Source organism: Tribolium madens, unplaced genomic scaffold, assembly GCF_015345945.1.
Source record: "Tribolium madens isolate multiple individuals breed KSU strain unplaced genomic scaffold, Tmad_KSU_1.1 Scaffold_19;HRSCAF=116;Tcas5.2_LG9, whole genome shotgun sequence".
NCBI classification, from domain to species: Eukaryota; Metazoa; Arthropoda; class Insecta; order Coleoptera; family Tenebrionidae; genus Tribolium; species Tribolium madens.
In genome coordinates, this window is record NW_025400983.1 from 15,742,016 (window position 1) to 15,764,828 (window position 22,813).

General features: G+C 32.1%; 1 protein-coding gene and 1 non-coding gene across 2 annotated transcripts in view; both read left to right on the forward strand.

Annotated features, from left to right (window-relative positions):
- LOC123015866 (eIF-2-alpha kinase activator GCN1) overlaps positions 1-22,813 on the forward strand; it is a 30,800-nt gene that overhangs the window by 6,490 nt on the left and 1,497 nt on the right. Inside the window, exons 4-8 of the mRNA XM_044415898.1 lie at positions 147-1,005; positions 7,034-7,808; positions 12,698-13,352; positions 16,930-17,557; positions 21,139-22,028. Coding sequence (XP_044271833.1) covers positions 147-1,005; positions 7,034-7,808; positions 12,698-13,352; positions 16,930-17,557; positions 21,139-22,028 — 3,807 coding nt within the window. The remainder of the gene's footprint in view (positions 1-146; positions 1,006-7,033; positions 7,809-12,697; positions 13,353-16,929; positions 17,558-21,138; positions 22,029-22,813) is intronic.
- On the forward strand, positions 10,090-10,279 carry LOC123016109. The gene has a single exon (XR_006413425.1). It is a non-coding gene; the product is annotated as a U2 spliceosomal RNA (small nuclear RNA).

Sequence of the window (22,813 nt, forward strand, 5' to 3'; positions counted from 1 at the left end):
TTATTTGTTAATATCAATGTTTTAAACAAGAATTTTAAAACGTTATTTTTTAAGATTAATTTTTTTTATTTTCTAAAAAATAAAAAAAAACATTTCAATTTTACAAAAGTTGGAAAAAAATCATTTACGGTAAATGTTGTTTACAGGAAACTGTGAGTACTTTGTGGCCAGTCTTCGACAATTTCATGAGCAAATCGACCAAATCTGCACATTTGGACGCCGTCAAGCAAGCTGTGGTAATCCTCATGGGTTCCTTGGCTCGTCATTTAGATAAAGACGACGAAAGAATTAAACCAATAGTTTTGAGACTGATTCAGGCATTGTCAACACCGTCACAGACTGTACAAGAAGCAGTCGGTAATTGTTTACCACCTCTCATACCATCCGTCAAAGACGAAGCTCCTGGTTACATCAACAAGTTGCTCCATCAACTTCTCAAAGGCGACAAATACGGCGAACGTAAAGGTGCAGCTTATGGTTTGGCCGGCATCGTCAAAGGAATGGGAATTCTCGCCTTAAAACAACACGATATTATGACGAAACTCACCGAAGCAATCCAAGATAAGAAAAATTACAAGCATAGAGAGGGCGCTTTATTCGCCTTTGAGATGCTTTTCCACATGTTGGGCAAACTTTTCGAGCCGTATATCATTCACGTTTTGCCTCATTTGTTACAATGTTTCGGAGATACGAGTCAATATGTTCGAGCAGCTGCTGATGATACGGCTAAAGTCGTGATGAGTAAGCTATCGGGTCATGGTGTGAAGCTAGTTTTGCCATCATTGCTCGATGCTTTGGAGCAGGACTCGTGGAGGACCAAAACAGGCTCAGTAGAGTTGTTGGGGGCTATGGCGTATTGTGCACCAAAGCAGTTGTCGTCTTGTTTGCCGAGTATCGTACCGAAATTGATCGAGGTGTTGAGTGATTCGCATATGAAGGTTCAAGAAGCCGGAGCGGCAGCGTTGAAGGTCATTGGGTCGGTTATACGCAATCCAGAGATTCAAGGTAATTTAAAATTATTAGCTCAGCCAAATTAGACAAAAATAGGGCAATCGGTGGAAAAAAATCCTAGAGAGTTGGATTTTTTTTTAAACGCTTTCTTTACACTGGGGTAAACATACAGAGTGTTCGGTCCAAGTCGCCCTGGCCGATAACACCTAAACTTACTTTTTTTTCAAAAACTAATTTTTCAAATAATACTATTCATTCCTCGTTTTCTTAGTAAATGCATCAAATTTTTTTGGCACATCCGGTGTAGCCGGAAATGCTACCAAATTTAGTTTTTCAAATCGAACACCTATGTTTTTTTGCTCGAAACAATAATAATTGGCATGAAAAATACGGTAAACCACTATTTATTACATTTTACTTTACATAATGCACTTAGACGAATAGGTTCGCTTCTTAAAACTAAAAAACCTGTGGTTCTTTATGAAGAACAAGAATATAGAAATCTGAATGTTTTTTAACTTGGACGTTCTTAAGGCACTTTCTTACAAGGAATCTAAATCTGTCATCGTATTTTCCAAGGCGCTTTTGATGTCAGAGTTACAACACTCAAGTTTGGATTTTTTTAGGACGCCATATTCGATTTCTGTATTTTTGAAAAGTTTTTTTGTTCCTGATTATTGCGAAAAGTGCTTTGGAAAAAATGCCGGCGCAGGTTTTTGAATATCGTTATGATAATTTTATTGTCATTCTCATGCCAAGAAGATCCAACTCGAAGTATTTTTTTTAGTGGCGACCGACATTTTTGTTAATTGTTTTTAACTTTTTGGTTATTACAAAAAAATTGTTTCTACATAAGTTTTCTATACTTCTTAGGAATAAAAAAAGTTATCGATAATTACACAAAAAGGCCATTATCTTTCTATTTTTGATTTTATTTTATAAAAAGTGATTGTTTTTTAATTATTGTTGATGATAAGGTTTTATGTATAGTTTTAATGTTGTTTATTAAAAAAATATATAGGCAACAAGGCATTAAAATCCATAACAAAAATGTTATATAGGGTGTCAGAACTCCCCCAGAGAAAAAATTCAAGTAAGATAAGATACCAGGAACGTAGGAAATATGTTAAAAAATTCTCTGTCAAAAAGTTTTGACATTTATTTTTTGTAAAAAAAAATTGGTCAGGGTCTTTATTATAAGTGACAGCCTGTATATTATGTATATTTTTTATGATACTGATCTTGTATACGTTTTTTTTAATTACTTAGTAAAGGTACAAAAATTTTGTTAATAAAAGCCACAAATCACATTAAACAGAGTTACAATTTAGGATACAGCTTCCTTGTTTCCTCTTCGAATAGCCTGTAACAAAAAAAATTGGAATATTATTTTTCTAAGTGAAATAAATGGAGTTAAAGTGCAAAATTTAAAACTTCGAAATTTTATGGATAAAATTTTTTAAACATTTTTCCATGTTCCTGATATCTTACCTTAGATGTCGTTTTCTCTGGAGCGCGAGTTCTGGCGCACCCTGCATAACTGACTGGAGAAATGCTGGTATTTGCGAAGTTTTTCAAAACAGGGCTTATAGATATTTTTTTTGTCGAAATGAAGGAATGTGCTACCAAAACAGTAAACAAAAATGTCAGTAGCCATTAAAAAAAATTAATAACGTCATTGTTCCAAGACCAATGACGTTATAAATGTTGGTATAATGTGAAAATGTAATATGTATTTACAAACATAAAATCGACTTATTCGAAAATTTCTTTGAAAAATGACATAACAAAGATATCAATTTTGTTCGTTACTTTAGGTCCAACTGTACAGTAATAGTTATTCATCTGATTTAATGTGTAAAACAAACAAAATTAAAAACAAACAGAAAGTAAAATTTAATCCGAATCTTTAAAATTAATGCCAAAATCACTGTCATCATGACTTTCTTTTATAATTAAATTCTTCAAAATATCCTCCAGAAGTCCATTTTTATCCTAAAGTATAAGATGTTTATTCGACATGCATACAAAACTTTCCTCTCAACAGACAAAATTAATACTAACATAAGAAAATGATAAATTGGTCAAATGTCAAATAATTTGGCAAAATAAATATTTTAAGCTCATTTATTGCTCAATTTTAAAATAAAAATTGGTATCAAGAAACACCCAAAAGATTCAATTCACTCAATTCTAGTTTATTTTAAAAATAAAAGTCAGCATTTCATTTATTTTATTCCCGAGGGACAGCTTGATTCCTGTTGGGAGGAAATGTTTAAAAATGATTTTTTTTTGTCATAATGGGACGTTTCCTCTCTTGTTTTTAAGGAGTAACTGTCAAAATTTTGAAGAATAATTGACTTTTTTTAATTTTGAATGAAAACCAAAAGAAAAAAACGGCCATTTGTTGTTAAAAATTTTTGTTACCTCCCAAAAACGTCATTTGATTTTTATGATAAAATATTTGTTGTTAAATGACCGTTAATTTTTACCAAAAATGTTGTTCTTGAGAAACAATTTTTTCTATGTATTTGAATTTTAAATTCGAGTAGTAAAAACAGGTCAACAGAGGCTTTTGAAAATAATAATTATTTACAAAATAAAATTCAAATTAAAACTCATTGTTTCCTTTATATTATTTTATTAGTAGTTATTTATTTTATTGTTAGTCTACCAATTTAATCTTAGACCACACTTGAATGGACAACAATCTGGGAATTTTTTATTAGGATCAGCACAGTATCGTCCCGAAGTATTATATTCAGTACAACTAAAATAAAAGTAAGCCCAACATTCTAATAATTACAAAATTAAACCTGGACAAAATTGTTATTCCAGATCCATCGGAAAAACAGTACACTTTTTCACAAAACCCTAGAACCTCTTTGTTGCTCCCAGCTTCCAAATGACCCAACCTTTCCTCGTAGCACTGGCCAGGTTCTGTGGATTTTTAATAAAAAAAACTTTTGTAACACTTACTTCGCTTTGGATGTGGTGAAACTTCTGTCTGCTCAACTTCTGTGCTATAATTTATTAAAAAAATTAAGAGAATTACTTGTATTACCACCATTGTGTATATTATTGTGTTTTGAAATTGCCAAACTAAACTAGACCAATCGGGGTTTTATATATAATGGATGTCGTCAAATTTGGAAGTAAAATATCACTATAAAAAGTGCAATAACGAGCGATTTATTGCAAATGACAATTAAATTTTTAAACATGAAAAAGTGAAGAATTTAGAAATCATAGAAAAAAATATAGTGTGTAATCAACTTGTTAAATTTTGAGCGTACATTATTACAAAATAAAGAATTATATATATTTTTTTTAATTTCGCGTCATTAGCAACGCTAAACGAACTCGTTTAGGTGAGTTAACAGCCTAGAGTATTTTATGTTGGGAACAGTGTCGTTGGAAGTAAATTGCTTTCCGAATTTTTGGTGACGAACATTAAAAAATCTTGAGCATTCATTTTCAGATTACGCACAATGGCAGATATTAAGTTGAAATTTCCAGCGCCTTTATGAATAATACTGCTACGTGTCATCAACTGACGCAAAATTCCCCAAATTTAAATACTTTTTTTTTCATAAAAAGTGGAAAATAGGAAAAATAGTACCGTGATTTTTTAAATTTTTGTTCTACTTATCTATGACACTTACGTCAGCAGTAGAACGTATTGCGTAACTTCACAACATAAACATAACCTAATTTATTTTTTACAGTTTTCGTTGTTTCCACATGTACTGTCTATCATTTTCCTCGATTCTCATCAAAGATCTGTTTTTTCAAGACTACATTGTCGGTTGTGACTAATTCAAATGTGACATTTGATATTTAGGCAACACAAAATATACCGTTTTAGTTACGCGATACGTTTCATTGCTGATGGATAACTACAACAAAAAAAATCACACTGTATAAAAGACTCGTTACAAAAAGCGTGCATCTCGCATTAGATTTCCCTTTGCCACCAATAATAAACAATGAAACATTAGTAGCTAGATATAGCAATTGTCCAGTTTAATATAAATATTTTTCTATACAGGGTGAGTCTATAACATGGGTCTAAAAATACTCGTTCTATTAATAAAAACACAAAAACATTTAGGACCACTTTCAAAATCGAATTTAAAGGAACATTAAATTAAATGTTGTTTAGATTATGCTGATTACCACGGACTTGTTGATAAATATTTCACAATCTAAACCAACAATAACTTTAAATTTTGTAAGTTGAAAGTTGAAAAACGCCTTAAATTTAACGATATTACCAAATAATAATACATTTAAGACTCTAATTTTGTTTGAAATAAGATATCTACACGTTTTAAATCTAAAAAATATAAACTAGGCGTAATAAAAAATAACATTAAATAAGGCATAACGATTCAATTTTATACTCCCTCCGTCCAGAAATAAGTGTCCGATTTCGAATTTTTTCCTGTCCAGAAATAAGTATCCGATTCTCTTTAAAAATCATATTTTATTGAAACATAACTACATCTTAATTTAATTACAATACAATAACGTAAAAATTTTTAGGAGTAATTTGAGTTATTCAAACTGAATTTATGATGTCTTGTACATGTTCATAAAGTCTAAAATTTGTAAATGGTCTTTTTCATATGACTTACTTTATAATTGTTACCTCAATTTACTCTTATGGTTTGTACCATACACAGCTGGTGAGAAAGAAAAACCTTATTCCAAATATCAGAATTTAATTCAGAAAAAGCACATGATAAACCGCTTGTCTTTTGTTTAGAGTTAAATTAGTCTTTTTACAACTGTTGTTTGCCAAAATATTTTCTTTAACCCATTATTTTCTTAGGCCGGAGCTTTATATCAGGTCTTGAAAATCCCTGTTTTTCGATTAAAAACTTATCTTCTAAGGTAAACTACACTTTTTAGTTGCTGTCAAAAACTTCACATATAAAAAGGGTTTTTAAAATGACAGTGTAGTTTTAGAAGCAAAGCCGCCTTTTCCTAATTTGTGAAAAACAACTAAATATATAATATTTTTATAAATATAAATATTTCTGGACAGAGGAAGTATTATTTTCTTTGTTTTGTTAAAATCTTTCGAACCTATTATGTATTCACAAAACTCCCGTGACGTTTACAATGTCAAACCAAAATTTTTGAATGTATCCCAAACGACATAGATGACTATTATTTCATCTGACTGTACTTGATGTCAAGTTTCCATGGTACACGGCACATGCACCAATGATAATAATTAAATCATTTCAAATCAAGTGATAGCGACCAGGTTGTTAAACTTTGAGTGAAGTTGTCACCAACATAGCTATAGTGACTTTTTGTTTAACTAATTTAATGTCATTTTGACATGTCGGGAGTTTAGTGAATATATTATAGAGAAATTATCACTTAAAAACATTTTAAAAGTTTTTTTATTTGATGTAAGACGTTTGAAATTTAAAGGAAAATGCAATGAAATAATGAAATAAAAAAATGAAATAATGCATTTAATTAATGCAACATAATTTTGCAATTTTTATGCTTTGGGTTAGTAAAAATTTTCCATTTTCGATAGTGAGTTTCTCTGTCACAGAGAACAGACACTCTAAATATACTGAAATAAAGAGAAATTTATGTACATTTAATTAGGCAATAATTTAGCATTTTTAGTGAATTTCTTAACAAAAAACATCCTTAAATGTACATAAATAAACCAAAATTACTTATTATTATGAATATGATTTTTTTGAATTTATTTCACCAAATATTTGAACACATTTTTAAATCCATAAATCAATCAATTTTAATGAAGTAAAAGCCGAAATGAATGGGCATTTGTTAAAACTAGTCTTAAACACACTCAAAATTTCCGGAATTGGACCTAAAAGTCGCAAAATCTACTCACTTGTGTTATTCATAAGTTTGAGCAATTTAGTAATTTTCTCAAGGTTTCAAGTTATCATCAAACACCAAGATTTTGCTTCATCGAAAAAACAAATTTTTCAAAAAATGTTATCAAGTGAGCTAAAAAATTATCAATTGTCGAAAACCGCTACAATCGCTCTTGATTCACCCTCTACATCTTCTATTGCAGCCATCGTCCCCGTGTTACTCAAAGCTCTTCAAGACCCCTCGAACAAGACCTCCGTGTGTCTCCAAACACTTCTCGACACCCAATTCGTCCACTTCATCGACGCCCCATCTTTAGCTCTCATCATGCCAGTGGTCCAAAGAGCCTTCATGGATCGCTCCACCGAAACGCGCAAAATGGCCGCACAAATCATCGGAAATATGTACTCGCTCACCGACCAGAAAGACCTCCTCCCTTACCTCCCGACGATTATTCCGGGCCTGAAAACCTCTCTCCTGGATCCGGTACCGGAAGTTAGGAGTGTTAGTGCTCGAGCTCTGGGCGCTATGGTCCGGGGAATGGGCGAATCGAGTTTCGAGGATCTCCTTCCGTGGTTGATGCAGACGCTGACTTCTGAAAGCAGTTCTGTGGATAGATCCGGAGCCGCTCAGGGGCTTTCAGAGGTTGTTGGCGGGTTGGGAGTCGAGAAGTTGCATAAATTGATGCCGGAGATTATCGCGACGGCGGAGAGGACGGATATCGCGCCTCATGTCAAGGATGGATATATCATGATGTTTATTTATATGCCAGTGGTGTTTACCAATGATTTTACGGTGTATATTGGACAGATTATTAATCCGATTTTGAAAGCGTTGGCTGATGAAAATGAATATGTGAGAGATACGGCGTTGAAGGCAGGACAGAGGATTGTGACATTGTATGCAGATTCGGCCATTTTGTTGCTTCTGCCAGAGTTGGAAAAGGGATTGTTTGATGAAAATTGGAGGATTCGATACAGGTAAGAATGTTAATTAGATTTCAAAATTAACATAGATAAAAACTCGAACTCTAGATAACAGTAAACAGTATAACAGTAAAATGTGATAAAATAAAAATAATAATGGGTGCCAAACTAAAAACAATGCACCCTAGACTCGAACCCGCGACAACTATCATCTATTTCCGGCAGATGGCACTGACGCAAACTTTAGGTTTGCTACTCGGATTTCCAACACTAAATTATTGTCGTAAGAGTGTTTCCAGATAAGTGGGATAAGGAAAGTCGTGTGATGTTTTCATCCGATTTTTTAATCTAGCCATTCATGCGTTGAATTTTTGAAAAATTACGTTTTAATTGTATATAATTTTCTAGAATTATAAATGTAGAGATTTTGTAAAGTCGACAACAGCACAACAAAAATTTGATGGTTTCTGTAGTAGTAAACATTTCAAATAATAGAGTGTAGGCATTTTGTCTTTTTGTGCTCTTTTATCTTTAAATATCTTTAAACATTTATACAGTGACCCAGGGATGCGTGCAAACTATCAACTTATTTTTTCTGTCCCAAAATAAGATACACAACTAAGTTTTGTTTTTTTTTAAATGAAAACTCCAAATTTTTGTTACACTTTTGTATTCGCCACTACTAAATTGTCGATATATCACACCCGAGTTTCTTAGACTTATCTGCAATAGTTGTTGACTTAGTTGAGTTGAGTATCATTTGTCATTTTCAAAAAATCGTAGTAGACGATGGAACATCGACTCAAAGTTTTCCTTTATCTAAAGCTTAAGGAATCGACTGGAAAAAAATTCGTCAAATTTTGTTGAATGGTTCTGGAATTATCAAATTTTCTGTGGGTCTATGCACCACGCTATTTTGACATTGATATATAGTCCGATTTTTTTATAATCTATTGTGAAAGTGTTCTCATGTTGGAACGTGTGGTCGGAAACAGTCAATGATATGGATTGGCGGCATTGAGTGTAATATTTTTTTTATGTCAGTGCGTTAGTGCGCGTATACCAAACTCATTTTTAAAGTCTGAATTAAAATGACTACGCAATACGAGTACAGGACAACCACTGTCGGAACGTGAAAAAATGGCAGTGGTTCGCTTTCACTTTGCATTTTGAAAATTTCAGACTAGGCATAACCTTAAATCTGATTTAGTGGAAAAAAAAATATATAGCTGGTCCGTAAATAAATGTTTTTGGAATTTTAGGGTGGTACAGTCTGATTTTTTATGGAACTTTGACACTGATAATTGATTATAAAAAATCGGACTTTATATCAATGTCAAAATAGCGTGGTGCATAGACCCACAGAAAATTTGATAATTTCAGAACCATTCAACAAAATTTGACCAATTTTTTTCCAGTCGATTCCTTAAGCTTTAGATAAAGGCAAACTTTGAGTCGATGTTCCATCGTCTACTACGATTTTTTGAAAATGACAATGATACTCAACTTTTTCAAATACAACACCCTATATTTTATTGCATCATTGCATGGCATTTTCTATGAGCCGACATAGGGTTTGTGGGGTCTATTTTGTAAACTTGTGAGATTTTTGCAAAATAAGAAACGTCGAGGTTTTTTTCGAAAAAAAAAAGGAATCGAGTAGGCCGCTGTAATTTATAATAAAATAAAATTGATGAGATGACGAGACAAAGAAAATAAAAATTCAGTACAAATTAATTTATACATGGTCAACAAAAAATATGTAACCACGTTTTTTTGAATTTGTTTTTGAATTTTGTAAAAAAAATGACAACTTAAACCTTTTTTTAAAAGGCTATGATGTGAGAATTATAACGATCTACATTTTATTCAATTTTTGTTGTTGCTATTGTGACAAAGAAAAAAACCCATAACTCAAAAATAAAACAAAATGTCATTCTCAAAATCACATTTTTATAGCACTTTTTATTATTATTAATTATTATTTTCTGAATGCAAAGTGTTAAAAAAACGCTTGATTTAATATTTTTTGTTCACCCTGTATATAGAGATATAAGCTGAAGCTTTGGCTTTTGATTTCGGTTGCGACAATTTAAAATTTCGATTAGTAAATAATTATTAGTAATTAATAAATAAAGTAAATTTCGATTAGTATTTATTATTATTCGTCAAGTAACAAAAATAGGGATTGTCATTATTGTTTAAGTATGAATTCGCTACAACTCGGAATGCCTGACAAGTACTAAAAATCGTCGCAAGGTGTCGCTATAGTATCAACCTAGCGAGTACGTAAGGTTCTTTTGGAGTTAAAATCTCGAAAGGAAACTGTTTCGTTATCGCTTCTCGGCCTATGGCTAAGATCAAAGTGTAGTATCTGTTCTTATCAGCTTAATATCTGATACGCCCCGCATGCGGGGCCAGTATATTAAACTGATTTTTGGAATTTGACGAAGACCAGGAGCTTGCTCTACCTTCGTCGCGGGTTGGCCCGACATTGCATTACAGTCGGGATCGGCCCACCTAACACAATTCAAACATATTTTGAAAACGATACCTAGAACTTCTTTTTCTTTTTTCAGTTTTGTAATAAGTCTATTAAACCACCCAAATGACGTCATTTGAGTGATTTCATAAGTCGTTGGCGTTAATTTATTTAGTGACGGACTTTCTTTATTATTCATTTTCAAATGTGAAAATAAGAATTATTTTTATTTTTTACAACCACCTAAAATTATTCCACATAAATGTCACCCACCGTCACAAAATTCCCTAGAAAAAAGAATTTAAAATTTTTGGCTTTTAATTTATAAAATGATATAAAGCAAAATAGAAAAAATAGTACAAAACACTCGTTGCAGAAGGTTCTTCAGGCACTCATTTGTTCCTTCTGCAACTTGTATTTTAATATACTATTTGTACAGGGTGTTGCGTTTTTATTGTTACAAATTTAAACAGGTGATAAAATATTCAGTTTTAAGACAAAACTCCCTATAAACATGTATTCAAAAATGTTATGTGAGCGAGCTATACCCCATGAAAGAGATGCGTTTTTAATGGATTTTTTCCATTATTGCAGAATCGATAATAGTTATTTATTGTAAGAGTGTGTTAGGTAACGTTTTATCCACGCAAGAATGTTTCTTAAGTGGATAAAACGCGACTAACACACGACTGCAATATAACGTTTTATCCACAATCACAGACTCAAATTATTTCAAACTTAATTAAAAATTAAACTGACATTTAAACGTCACGCCAAATGTGCTTTCGGTTAAACGTAGTAAGCTGTTACTCGGTGCGCTGGTTACTAATAGTGAAATAAAGTTACTTTATTCGACTAGTGGATAAACTGGTACTTTATACGCATCTAAAGTGTGGAATAAAGTCTCTTTATAGAGTGATTTTTGGATAAAATTACAAAAGTTGCTACAACTAATAACCTTTAAACACCTGAACAAATTCAAAATCAGTTGTCAATTTTTTTTAACACGGGCGTTCTAAACGGTAAGATGAATTTAATTTTAATTTTTATCTTATTTATGGTCTGTAACACATATTGTAAACTGATTTTACTCAAAAACGGTAAGCTGTAAAAAAAAACGCAAAAGACCTATTTTCTGTGAAAAACTATGAAATTTAGAATTTTCTGGCTGAAAGTGGTAAGAACCAATAGCCAAAATAGTTACGGTACTTTTTACCATAGTTTAGGACGCTCTTGAATAAAAAGTTAGACATTTTATCTTTGAATTCGTTTGGGTGTATAAAGGTTATCAGTTGTACTAAATTTTGTAATTTTATCTACAATGGTTGCTGAAATATTGAAAAAAATCTATTAATTTGAGAGGGTGTAGCTCCCTCGCGTAGCATTTTTCGATACATGTTCATAGGAAACTTAAATCTTCAAATTGAATATTCTATCAACTGTTTAAACTTGTAACAATAAAAACGGAACATCCTGTATATTTATCAAAGTTTGTTTAATTATTTACAATTAGTTAACAGGACTAAATTTATTTTTCGAAAGTACTTGAGAGATTTTTTCATATTCGTTTGATTTCAGTTCGTAAATTACAAATCTACAAAGAATTAAAATAATATTAGGATTTATTGGGCCCAAAAGAAAATAAAATACAAAACAAAAAATCACACTTTAGCTTTTCTAAAAAGCTATCAAAAAATACAATTTGAATTCTGTGTGCGACAAACATTTTTACTCATGGAGAATATCGACCAAATTCAATTTTGACGAGTTTTAGCTTTGGAGGGTAGTTCACTGTCAAAAAATTCAAAGTAAAAACCAATGTTCATAAAATATTTAAGTCCAACATACGTATTAAACAAATTATTCATAGAGTAAACATAAAAAATACAAAATCGGAAAGAACTAAAGACACCTTTGTGTAAAATGTTCGTTGTTAAAACATAGAAGCAAAATAATTTTATCCTAAAAATTTCATTGCTAAAATGTTCAAAACCAAAAAGTGAGTAACAGGGTCATTTCCAGACTCAGTTTTTAGGATATTAGCAAGGGCCTCTGCGCAAGAATAATTAGCAAGAGCTGGAAGCATTGCGCACATTGTGATCAGTCAGTTTGATGCGCAGACGTTCACGCCTTCGCCACTTCTTGCACTCTTATGCTCCTGATACCACGATTTTGTTTTTGAACGCTTTGTGATATTTCTGTTTTGCTTGAAAATATTTTGTCCAGTTTTAGTTTTACTTGTTAATGAACTTCAGCCCGTGACTAAAATGACAGTTTCTATTAGCAACGTGACTAATACGTATATAAGTCACGGATTGTCAAGATGTGTATAAAAGGTCACTTAGCGTCATGGAAACATATACGATAATCCGTGTTTTAGATGTGGGAGTAGAAAAAAATAATTTAACAGTGTAAAATACAAAAAAGCAGCCTAGTAGCGCCCCCTTTTTACTTTTTCCAGTTCGGTCCAACTTCTCGGCGACCTACTTTACCGAATTTCCGGCGTGACCGGTAAAATGAGCACGGAAACGGCCAGCGAAGATGACAATTTCGGTACTGAACAATCCCATCATGCCATAATCAGAGCTTTGGGTGCTGAACGTCGTAATCGTGTTTTGGCTGGTCTCTACATGGGTCGTTCCGATGTCGCACTCATGGTAAGACAGGCGGCTTTGCATGTCTGGAAGGTCGTCGTGACAAACACTCCCCGAACACTGAGAGAAATTCTACCAACTCTATTCGGTTTGTTGCTCGGTTGTCTTGCCAGCGATAGCTATGATAAAAGACAAGTTGCTGCAAGGACACTTGGTGATCTTGTCCGGAAGTTGGGCGAGAGAGTGTTACCGGAAATTATTCCGATTCTGGAAAGGGGTCTCCAATCGGATCAGCCCGATCAGAGACAAGGAGTGTGTATAGGATTGTCGGAAATCATGGCTTCGACTTCCAGAGAGATGGTTTTGACTTTTGTTAATTCGTTGGTACCGACGGTGAGGAAAGCATTGTGTGATCCACTACCCGAAGTGAGGCAAGCAGCAGCGAAGACTTTTGATAGTTTGCATTCGACTGTTGGAGCGAGGGCTTTGGATGATATCTTACCAACAATGCTTAATCAATTGGTGAGTAGATTTTTGATAAAGTTGTCAAAACGATCACTAAAAAAGGGTCCTCAATCAAATAACGGACGTGGTGGGATATTTGAAAAAAATTAATATTTTTAGTTGTTTTCATAAAAAAATGGTATTTATTCACATTTATAAAAATCTAAAAAAATCGAATAAAACCATCAGCGCCTTTACTTGGTTTTCACAAAATTTCAGGACAGACATTTGCAAAATACGATTAAATAAGTTAAAAGTTTGTGTAAAATAGTACATTATGTTATAAGTGATAGAAATGCATCATTATACGCGAGTGAGAATTTTGACCGACGAGTGCGCTTGCGCACGAGTGGGACACTTCTCACGAGTTTCAATATAATAGAAAAAAATAATATAATAGTCAAATTTACTCACTTGTGAGTACTTTATCTCACTTGTGAATAATATTTGATTTCTCTCACCTAAAACAATGGTCTAAGGTACCTCAAAAACTCAACCTGTAAAATAAAATAGTTTTCCTTATGAAGAATAGAGAAAAGATGAAGACAAAGGGTAATCTGAGATTTCTCAGCCCAACTTATCTCTATTCCTTAGTACAGTGTTGTTAAAAAGTTTTCAAATAACATTAAAAAACCGTCTTATGTGGATTAATTTCAATTTTTTCGAATTTAAAGTTTTTCCGAATTAAATTATTTTTCCTATCATTTTGCAAGTCAGTTTTGAAGATCGGAAATACGATTAAAGAATTTAAAAAATTGGAGGTTTTACATAAAAATCACTTTATCGTATACCCGATTAATCTGGTAAAATGTTGACTGAATCGAATTTTGTTCAAAGCTTTAAAATAAATGTTGAAAAAATACACAGTTTTAAATGGATTGATTTAATAATCGGTATAGTCTGGTGAAGTCTACTAAATCGAGTTTTGTTGAAAAGTTTTAAATAAACGTTAAAAATACATTTTTAAGTAAATTGATTTAATAATCCGTTTTTTTCGGATTTTGGCGATTTTTCGTATACTTTTACAACTACGGCTAGATTTACTCGATTTCGAAAACCGGAAATACGATTAAAAAGTGGAATTGGTACACAAAACATTTAACTTTCGACAATTTTATATTTTTCAAAGTAAAAAAAAATAAAAACAATTTTTTTTATTATTGAAAGACAGACATAAAAAGTACCTACTGGAATTGTTAAAAAAAATAAAGTTGTAAATAAGAAACAAACAAAAAAACTGTGATTTATTATTTTTTATACCTTTTATATCACGAAAGGTGACTTGTTGCGTATTGGTGAAAAATTGTTTAAATGTTCCCTGACAAATATTCACAATATATAGGTGTTCGGAAAGTCGCGCACTTCCGTGACACTGTATCATCCGGCGATACCCTAGACAACAAGAAAAATGTAAAAAAAAAGTTATAAGAGTTTAAATTTTGCACTTTGGCTCAATTTTTTTTTTGTTGGAAAAATAATTTTACAAGTTTTTTTTGATATAGGCTATTGGAGAGGAAACTAGGAAGCTGTATTCTAAATTGTAACTCTGTTTAATGTTATTTGTGGCTTTTTTGTACCCATACCAAATAATTATAAAAAAAAGCATATACAAGATCATCAGTATCATTAATTAGACATAAAAAATGTCAAATGTCAAGAAATAAATGTCAATGTTTTTTGTCAGATAGAATTTTTTAAACATTCATGTTTTTTGTACTCTAGGGGACTACCTAATTACTCCCTTTGAATGAAGTGCTCGACTTTTCGGACACTGTGTATTTAAATTAAAATAAATAACTAAAAATATTTTTAATTAAGTTTAACACAGGGAGACAAAAATAAAGTCATGTTGTGACAACTTGACAAATTTTATATCATTTTGTTCGTCTCAGTGAGACAAATCAAATGCACTAAAAAAAGTCCACACACTTTCAACTAAATAATTTTTTTCTAATTTAAATGTATTTAACATACTTTAACTTTAAAAAACCATTACTCAATAACTATTACTACTACTTTCAAATAAAGACCATTCTAAAGGGATAACCTTAGAATGATATGAAATTTGAAATTGAATATTGTCAAACATTTCTTCGAAGAATTTCTACCAAAAAGTTCGAAGTAAATCGAAATAATTTAAGGAAAACCCTTCGAGTAATTTTTTTTTTCATCATTTCCATCGTGTAGAGCATCTCTTTATTGGTTGTAATCCAAATTTTTAAAATAATATTCCGAGTAGTTTTCAAGATATGATTTTTTGAAGTTAAGGTTTGCTAATCAAGCATTGCTTCATATAGGAGAAATGCATGTTAATCTTATTTAAAATTGCATTTTTATAAAAGTATTTGTTTTAAGACTCTTCTTTTGCATTAAAATGGTCAATTCCACCTAAATAACTTTTTTCTAATTTAAATGAATTTTAAATACCTTAACTTTAAAAAATCATTACTATTAGGCCGTTTTCCTTCAAATAAAGACCATTCTAAAGGGATGGACTTGCCCTTTAGAATGATATGCAATTTGAAATTGAATATTGGCAAACTTTCCTTCGAACAATATTGCTTTTAACATCACTCGAAAGTGATGAGAAAGCATTTGCTCAGAATATTTAAAAAAAAAGTTCAGAAAGCTTGAACAAAGTGAAGTCGAAATCTGAATGGAAAGTGATTTGATTTGTAAAAGATTTGTCCTTATATTTAAGGCTCGTGCCTTCTAAATCCTCTTTGCTCAATGATCAGTGGTCATTTTTACAACAAAAAAACTCTTTATTTGCTTTAATTGGTACGCAGGTACTCTTTATTTGTTTTAAGTAAACAAACAGTTTTTGTTTATTCTAATTAGAACAAAGATGATGCAATTGACCATTTTTAAGCAAAAGAAGAGTCTTAAAACAAATAGTTTTATAAAAATGCAATTTTAAGTAAGATTAACATGTATTTCTCCTATATTGAGCAATGCTTGATTAGCAAACCTTAACTTCAAAAAATCATATCTTGAAAATTACTCCGTATATTCTTTTGAAAATTTGGATTACAACTAACAAAGATATGCTCTACACGATAGTAATGATGAAAAAAAATACTCGTAGGTTTTTCTTAGATTATTTCGATTTACTTCGAACATTGTTCGAAGAAAAGTTTGCCAATATTCAATTTCAAAATTGATATCATTCTAAAGGGCAAGGACATCCATTGAGAATGGTCTTTATTTGAAGAAAATCGGCCTAATAGTTATTGAGTAATGATTTTTTAAAGTTGAAGTATTTTAAATTCATTTAAATTAGAAAAAAAATATTTAATTCGAAGTGTGTGGACTTTTTAAAATCATTTTAGTGCATTTGATTTGTCTCACTGAGACGAACAAAATGATATAAAATTTGTCAAGTTGTCCCGACATGACTTTTTTTTGTCGCCCTGTGTAATTATCTAATGTAATTGAAATTAATATTTGATGTTTATTTGCTTGAGGAAAACTATTTTTCTTGTTAGGATTTGAATAAAATATTGGAAATTTGGGTTTTAGAAGTGATTGTTTCGACATGGAATTACTCCTTGAAGAAAGCACACTGTTTTATTGTTTTTGTTTTTTTTTATAGAACGATTCTGATCCCGACGTTGTGGAATGGACATTAGACGGTCTTCGCCAAGTCATGGCGATCAAATCTCGCGTCGTTCTCCCCTATCTAGTACCCCAATTAACAGCCCCTCCCACCAACACAAAAGCCCTCTCAATCCTGGCATCCGTGGCCGGCGAAGCCCTTAACAAATACCTCCCTCGCATTCTACCAGCTTTACAAACAGCTTTGGCCACATCTCGCGGAACGCCAGAAGAGGCCCAACAGTTGGAATACTGCCAAGCAGTCGTCTTATCAGTCAGTGACGAAGTCGGCATACGAACCGTAATCGACACAATGCTTGAAAACACACGAAACGAGAACGCCGATCAGAGAAGAGCCGCCGCGACGCTTCTTTGCGGTTTTTGTGCCAATTCCAAGGCACAATACACATCGCATGTGCCTCAACTCTTGCGAGGATTGATACATCTGTGTACGGATAGCGATAAGGATGTGTTGCAAATGTCATGGGAGGCGTTGAATGCCGTCACAAAGACGTTGGATCCGAAGTTGCAGGCGACTTATGTGTCCGATGTTAGACAAGCAGTGAGATATGCCATGTCGGATATGAAGGGGGCACAGCTGTTGCCTGGGTTCTGTTTACCGAAAGGTAAAGATATTTTATTACAAGAACAATTTGTTTTATAAGCTATATTTTTTACTGCGTTTTTGGATTAATCGTGTCATTGTAAGGGAGTTTCATCATCTTTTCCTATACTTAAATTTTGTCGTTTTTGAAATGTTTGGAATTTTTCAAAAAAAATTGGATCTGCACCTTCCACTTTAAAAATCGGTAACTCTGCCATTTTTTAAGATTTTGAATTCGATTTTTTGGCGTTTGAAAGAGAAAGTTTAGATCTTTCTTTCGGTGTTCTCAAATTTTGAAAAAAAAATTAACAAGCCCTAAAATTTTAAGGTTGCTTACGTCATCTTGAAAATATTTTTATTTAGGAGGACTTAATGGTTTATCGCTATTTACACCCGGGGAAAAAACTCTTCACCAATCTAACTTTCTGCTCACACTGCGCTTTGTTACAATAGTGTTTCCGACTAAATAGTTGGAAAGCAGGTAATATGTCGAAAGACCCTTATTTAGGAAGTTGGTCCGGACTCGAGTATACACGTTTCTACAAAACGGTCTTTTTCTGAAAATTTCTTCAATCAGTAGAGATTATTAAATGGTGATTATAATAATTTGCAAAATGACACTAAGCAAATTTTAGAGAAAAAAATGCATGCCCATGTATTTCATTACCTTAACAAAATTTTTGTGATTTACTTTCTATTTTATAAACAAATAGAGTGAGTTTCTTCCGTTTTTTATATTTATTTTTATTACTTCTAAACAAAGCAAAAAACCCAAAGTGGTGCTTCACCTGAAACCAGTACGTCTGTAACTTTAAAAGTTCATTATTTTCACTCAGTGGAAAAAAAAATTTTTTCTCTTAATTTTGAGCTTGTAATAACTAATAACACTATAACTATGTTAATTTACCTTTAATTAAACAAAAATAATTGTTAAATTTTTCTATCACGTCACACTTTTTTGTTACAGACGATAATTTTCTTGCTTTCTGCATAAATGCCTCCGATTAAAAATTTATTTAAATTCAAATTGTTGCTGAATTATTGGAAAATTATTATTATATGGGTCTAAATAGGTCTTAAAAACATTTCACTCGCATTTGGACTTCTTTTCTAAAAATTTAAGGAGCATGAGTGACAAACAAGACGAGCGTTTTCATCAAGATCTGAAGGGTTTTCAAAGATCGACACGAAGGTTTTTGGGATGAAAATATGTTACTAGATTACTGTTGGATTGTTATAAAGAAAACTGATCCAAAAAGTATAATAAAACCAAGTACTTTTAATATGTTTTTTGGCGGTTTTTGTATTTTTGTTAATTACATATTTCTTAAACGTAACGTGGTGGACTTTTTTAAATAGTTTTTTCTTTAACTCAGTGCCTCAAAATCTATAAGAAATTAGCTTTCAGCTAAGGTATAAAAATCGTGTAAACTAGTGTAATTTTTCTCTGCGTTTTAAATCCCATCACATTGGCGTTTTATTTTTTTGACAACGATGTCGTTTGGCAGATGAGTTAACGCAAGTTAAATAACAAAAATGTTTGTAAAAAACATAATTTTAATAATTGGCAAGTCAAAAAACAGCTTCTAAAAATAAACAATCAGTCATTTTTAACAAAAACAATCATTATTCAATTATTAAGTAATTGTCAAAGTGACATCGTTGTCAAAAAAATAAAATCGCCAATGTGATAGGACTTCAAAAGCAAAGAAAGATTATTATTACAAGTTCAAAAGTAAGAAAAAAAAAAACTTTTCTTTCCACTGAGTCAGAATAATGAAGTTTTAATTACAGATTTGCTCGTTTCAGATAAAGCAAAAACAACCCTTACTGTTAAAGTGTTACTTTATCTACTCAAAAGAGTTTTTAAAGAAATAGTTTAACCTCTGCTATAGAAAAAAAAAAGTATTTCCTTTGCTATTTTAGCGTAAAATCAAAGGTAAAAATTTGTTTCCTTTTGACTGACTATTATAAAATGTATTATTAAGTTCAGAATTTTTATTATAAAAGAAATAACTTGATAGAAATTGGCAAAATTCACAGTTTATTAAAAAATTCTGCCATTTAAAACTGGTTCTACAATCTTGATTTTTGAAAACTGTAGAAGAACCTTAAAAGTCAAGTCAAGCTAAAAATGTTTTTCCTTTTCAGTTTTGGCGTAAAATCAAAGGTAAATGTTTTTTTCTTCTTGTAAACTTAATCCGGGAACATACTGTATACAGTTGGAGACAAAATACTTTGGTCGTCACTTTTCTGACACTGTAATGTAATTCAAGCTTTAACGTCAAAATAAATGATAATTTTAAATTAATGACAGCTATTATATTTTCCTATCAAAAATATGTACATACAACTTGTCAACTATGATTGACAGTAGCTAAAAACAAGGTTAACAGTCCTAAAGCATGCTTTATAATTTAATGTCACTCAAGTGATATTGACGACCAAAGTACCAAAAAAAATAATTAGTGTAGCGTAAAGTCCAATTAAAATGTGACCATTTATCAAGAATAACATTTTTTGAAATTTCTTTTAGTTTTCGAGTTCTGGAAAAATTTTTTTTTTAAATGGCAACCCACTGGTAATTTTTTTAATTAAAGATTATGATCTAAAAATGACCTCTAATTAAACAGAATTGTTTTCTAGTCAGTACTTTTTTCTTAATAAATTGTTAAAGTTGCGTTCCGAGCACATCACGAAGATTTTCCGAACTTGAACGAGGGGGTCGTTTCATGACTTTGGTTGTTGGAGAGCCCGGTTTTTTGTGCAGGTGCTTTGGGGTGGTTCCGGATGGATCAAAAAATGTAAAAACAAATCATTTTCTTCTATTTTTGGTCCATTTGAAACCACCCCAAAGCACCTGCATAGAAATCAGCGCTCTCCCATGATGAAAAGCATGAAACAACCACTTCGGTTAAGTTCGGAAAATCTTCGTGATGAGTTCGGAACGCAACTTTAACAATTATTTTAAAAAAAAGTACTGGCTAAAAAACAATTTTATTTAATTAAAGGTCATTTTTAGATCATAATCTTTAATTAAAAAAAATTTCATGGTGGGTTGCCATTAAAATTTTTTTTTTTTTCTAAAACCCGAAAACTAAAAGAAATTTCGAAAAATGTTATTCTTGATAAATGGTCACATTTTAATTGGACTTTACGCTACACTAATTATTTTTTTTTGTAAAGTGGTTAGTTTACGAGAAAAACGCTTCGTTCCATACTTTTTATTCACCTGGTATTTGTCTTCAACTGTACTTGCAAAATACATTTCTTAAATAAATTTATGCATTTGTAATTTGATAATTTGAGCAAGCTTGTTTATTATAAACACAATTTAATGTATACGTTATAATCTATGCTCATTGAAGTAATTTTTACAAAAAGACATTTTTCGGGTTCGGACCAACTTCCTAAATAAGGGTTTTTCGACATATTACCTGCTCTCCTGCGACAAAGCGCAGCCCGAGTACAAAATTAGACTGGTGAATAGTTTTTCCCCCCGGTGTACCAATTTTCAAACAAATACGATTATACCAACTCCCAATACTTCTAATGTGGGGTTTAGACGCAACACTCTGTATTTGTAAAATGAAATCATTGCAGGAATCGCACCGATTTTGCCCATCTTCCGTGAGGCGATCCTCAACGGCGACGGCGACGAAAAAGAGACCGCAGCTCAAGGGTTAGGCGAAGTGATCAAAGTGACAAGCGCACAAGCCCTCCAAACTAGTGTTGTCGCCATAACCGGTCCTCTGATTCGTATACTCGGCGATCGTTTCAGTGCCAACGTCAAAACTGCCGTTCTTGAAACTTTGGCGATATTATTAGCCAAAGTTGGAGTCATGTTAAAACAGTTCCTACCACAACTCCAAACAACTTTCGTCAAAGCATTAAATGACCCGAATCGAGTCGTTAGACTGAAATCTGCGACAGCTTTGAGTTATCTAATCGTCATCCACCAGAGGGCCGATCCACTCTTTATGGAAATGCACAATACGATTAAACAAACTGACGATTCGGCGATTAGAGAAACAACTTTGCATGCGTTAAGAGGAATTATTACGCCAGCTGGTGATAAAATGTCCGACACAGTGAAAAAACAGATTCATGCGACTTTATTAGCACTGTTGGGTCATCAGGAAGATGTGAGTCGAAATTGTGCCGCTGGATGTTTGGGCGCCATCTGTCGGTGGTTGACACCGGAACAATTAGAGGTCACACTTACCGAAAATCTACTATGTGAGGATACACAAGCGGATTGGATGTTGCGTCATGGTAGAGCTGCAGCGTTGTCGGTTGCTTTGAAAGAGTTTCCGGCATGTATATGGCAAGAACAGTACAAAACAAGACTGATTCAAACGATTTTGACACAATTGGCGGCTGATAGAGTCGTTATTACACAGACTGCTGTTCGTTCTTGCGGCTATTTGTTGCAATATTTGATGCTGAATGGTGAAGCACTACCGACGAATTTGTTAGGACCTTTTGTGAGGGTAAGAAATTTTGTGGTTTATTTCAATTTTTTTGGGTCTCAGAGTGCGTTAATAGCCTGTAGTTTTATTTTATGTTTTTAATATTGGTAATAATGAAAAAAAATCTTGAGATGTCCAAAGTAATTCCAGATTACAAACTTGAGTGCAATAAAAACGCAAATTGTTTTTTTTATAATGTAACTTGACCTGTTAATAAATTGCAGGTTTTTTGACGTTGTCTTTTTCACAATTCACAATTTCATAATTGTTAGGCATTTTCCAAACTTCTATCAAGTTTTTCCATTTTGTTTTTAACACTGACTATGACCCTTCATTGGCAAGACCACCAAATAAGACGTTTTGACAGTTTTCTAACCTTTCTAGGAACAACCTTTTTCACACAATTTTTTTTTGACAATTTGAGTTTTTTTTGCCCTCAAGTGTACAGTCGAACAAAGTGAAAATGACGCCTCAATAAACTACCCCAAGCAGGCAGGTCGTAAATTATCGGACTGCAAACTTGAAGAAAAAGCGAAATAAAAATTTAATTCAGAATTAATTCGAATTAAGTTGCCATTTATTTTGCATTGACAAATGACAAGTTAATCGCGAATTAAAATTTAATTGTGATTAACACGTTCTGTTAACTGGCCCTAAGTTTTCTATTAATTTTGTAATTGTCATTGAAAACGATTCAAAATTATTTATTTAATTTAACCTGAAAAAAAAAACCGCAAAGTTATTTGAATTTCTTTAGTTCTGCTACAAAATTATTTTTTTGATAATTGTAATACTTTTAAATTAAA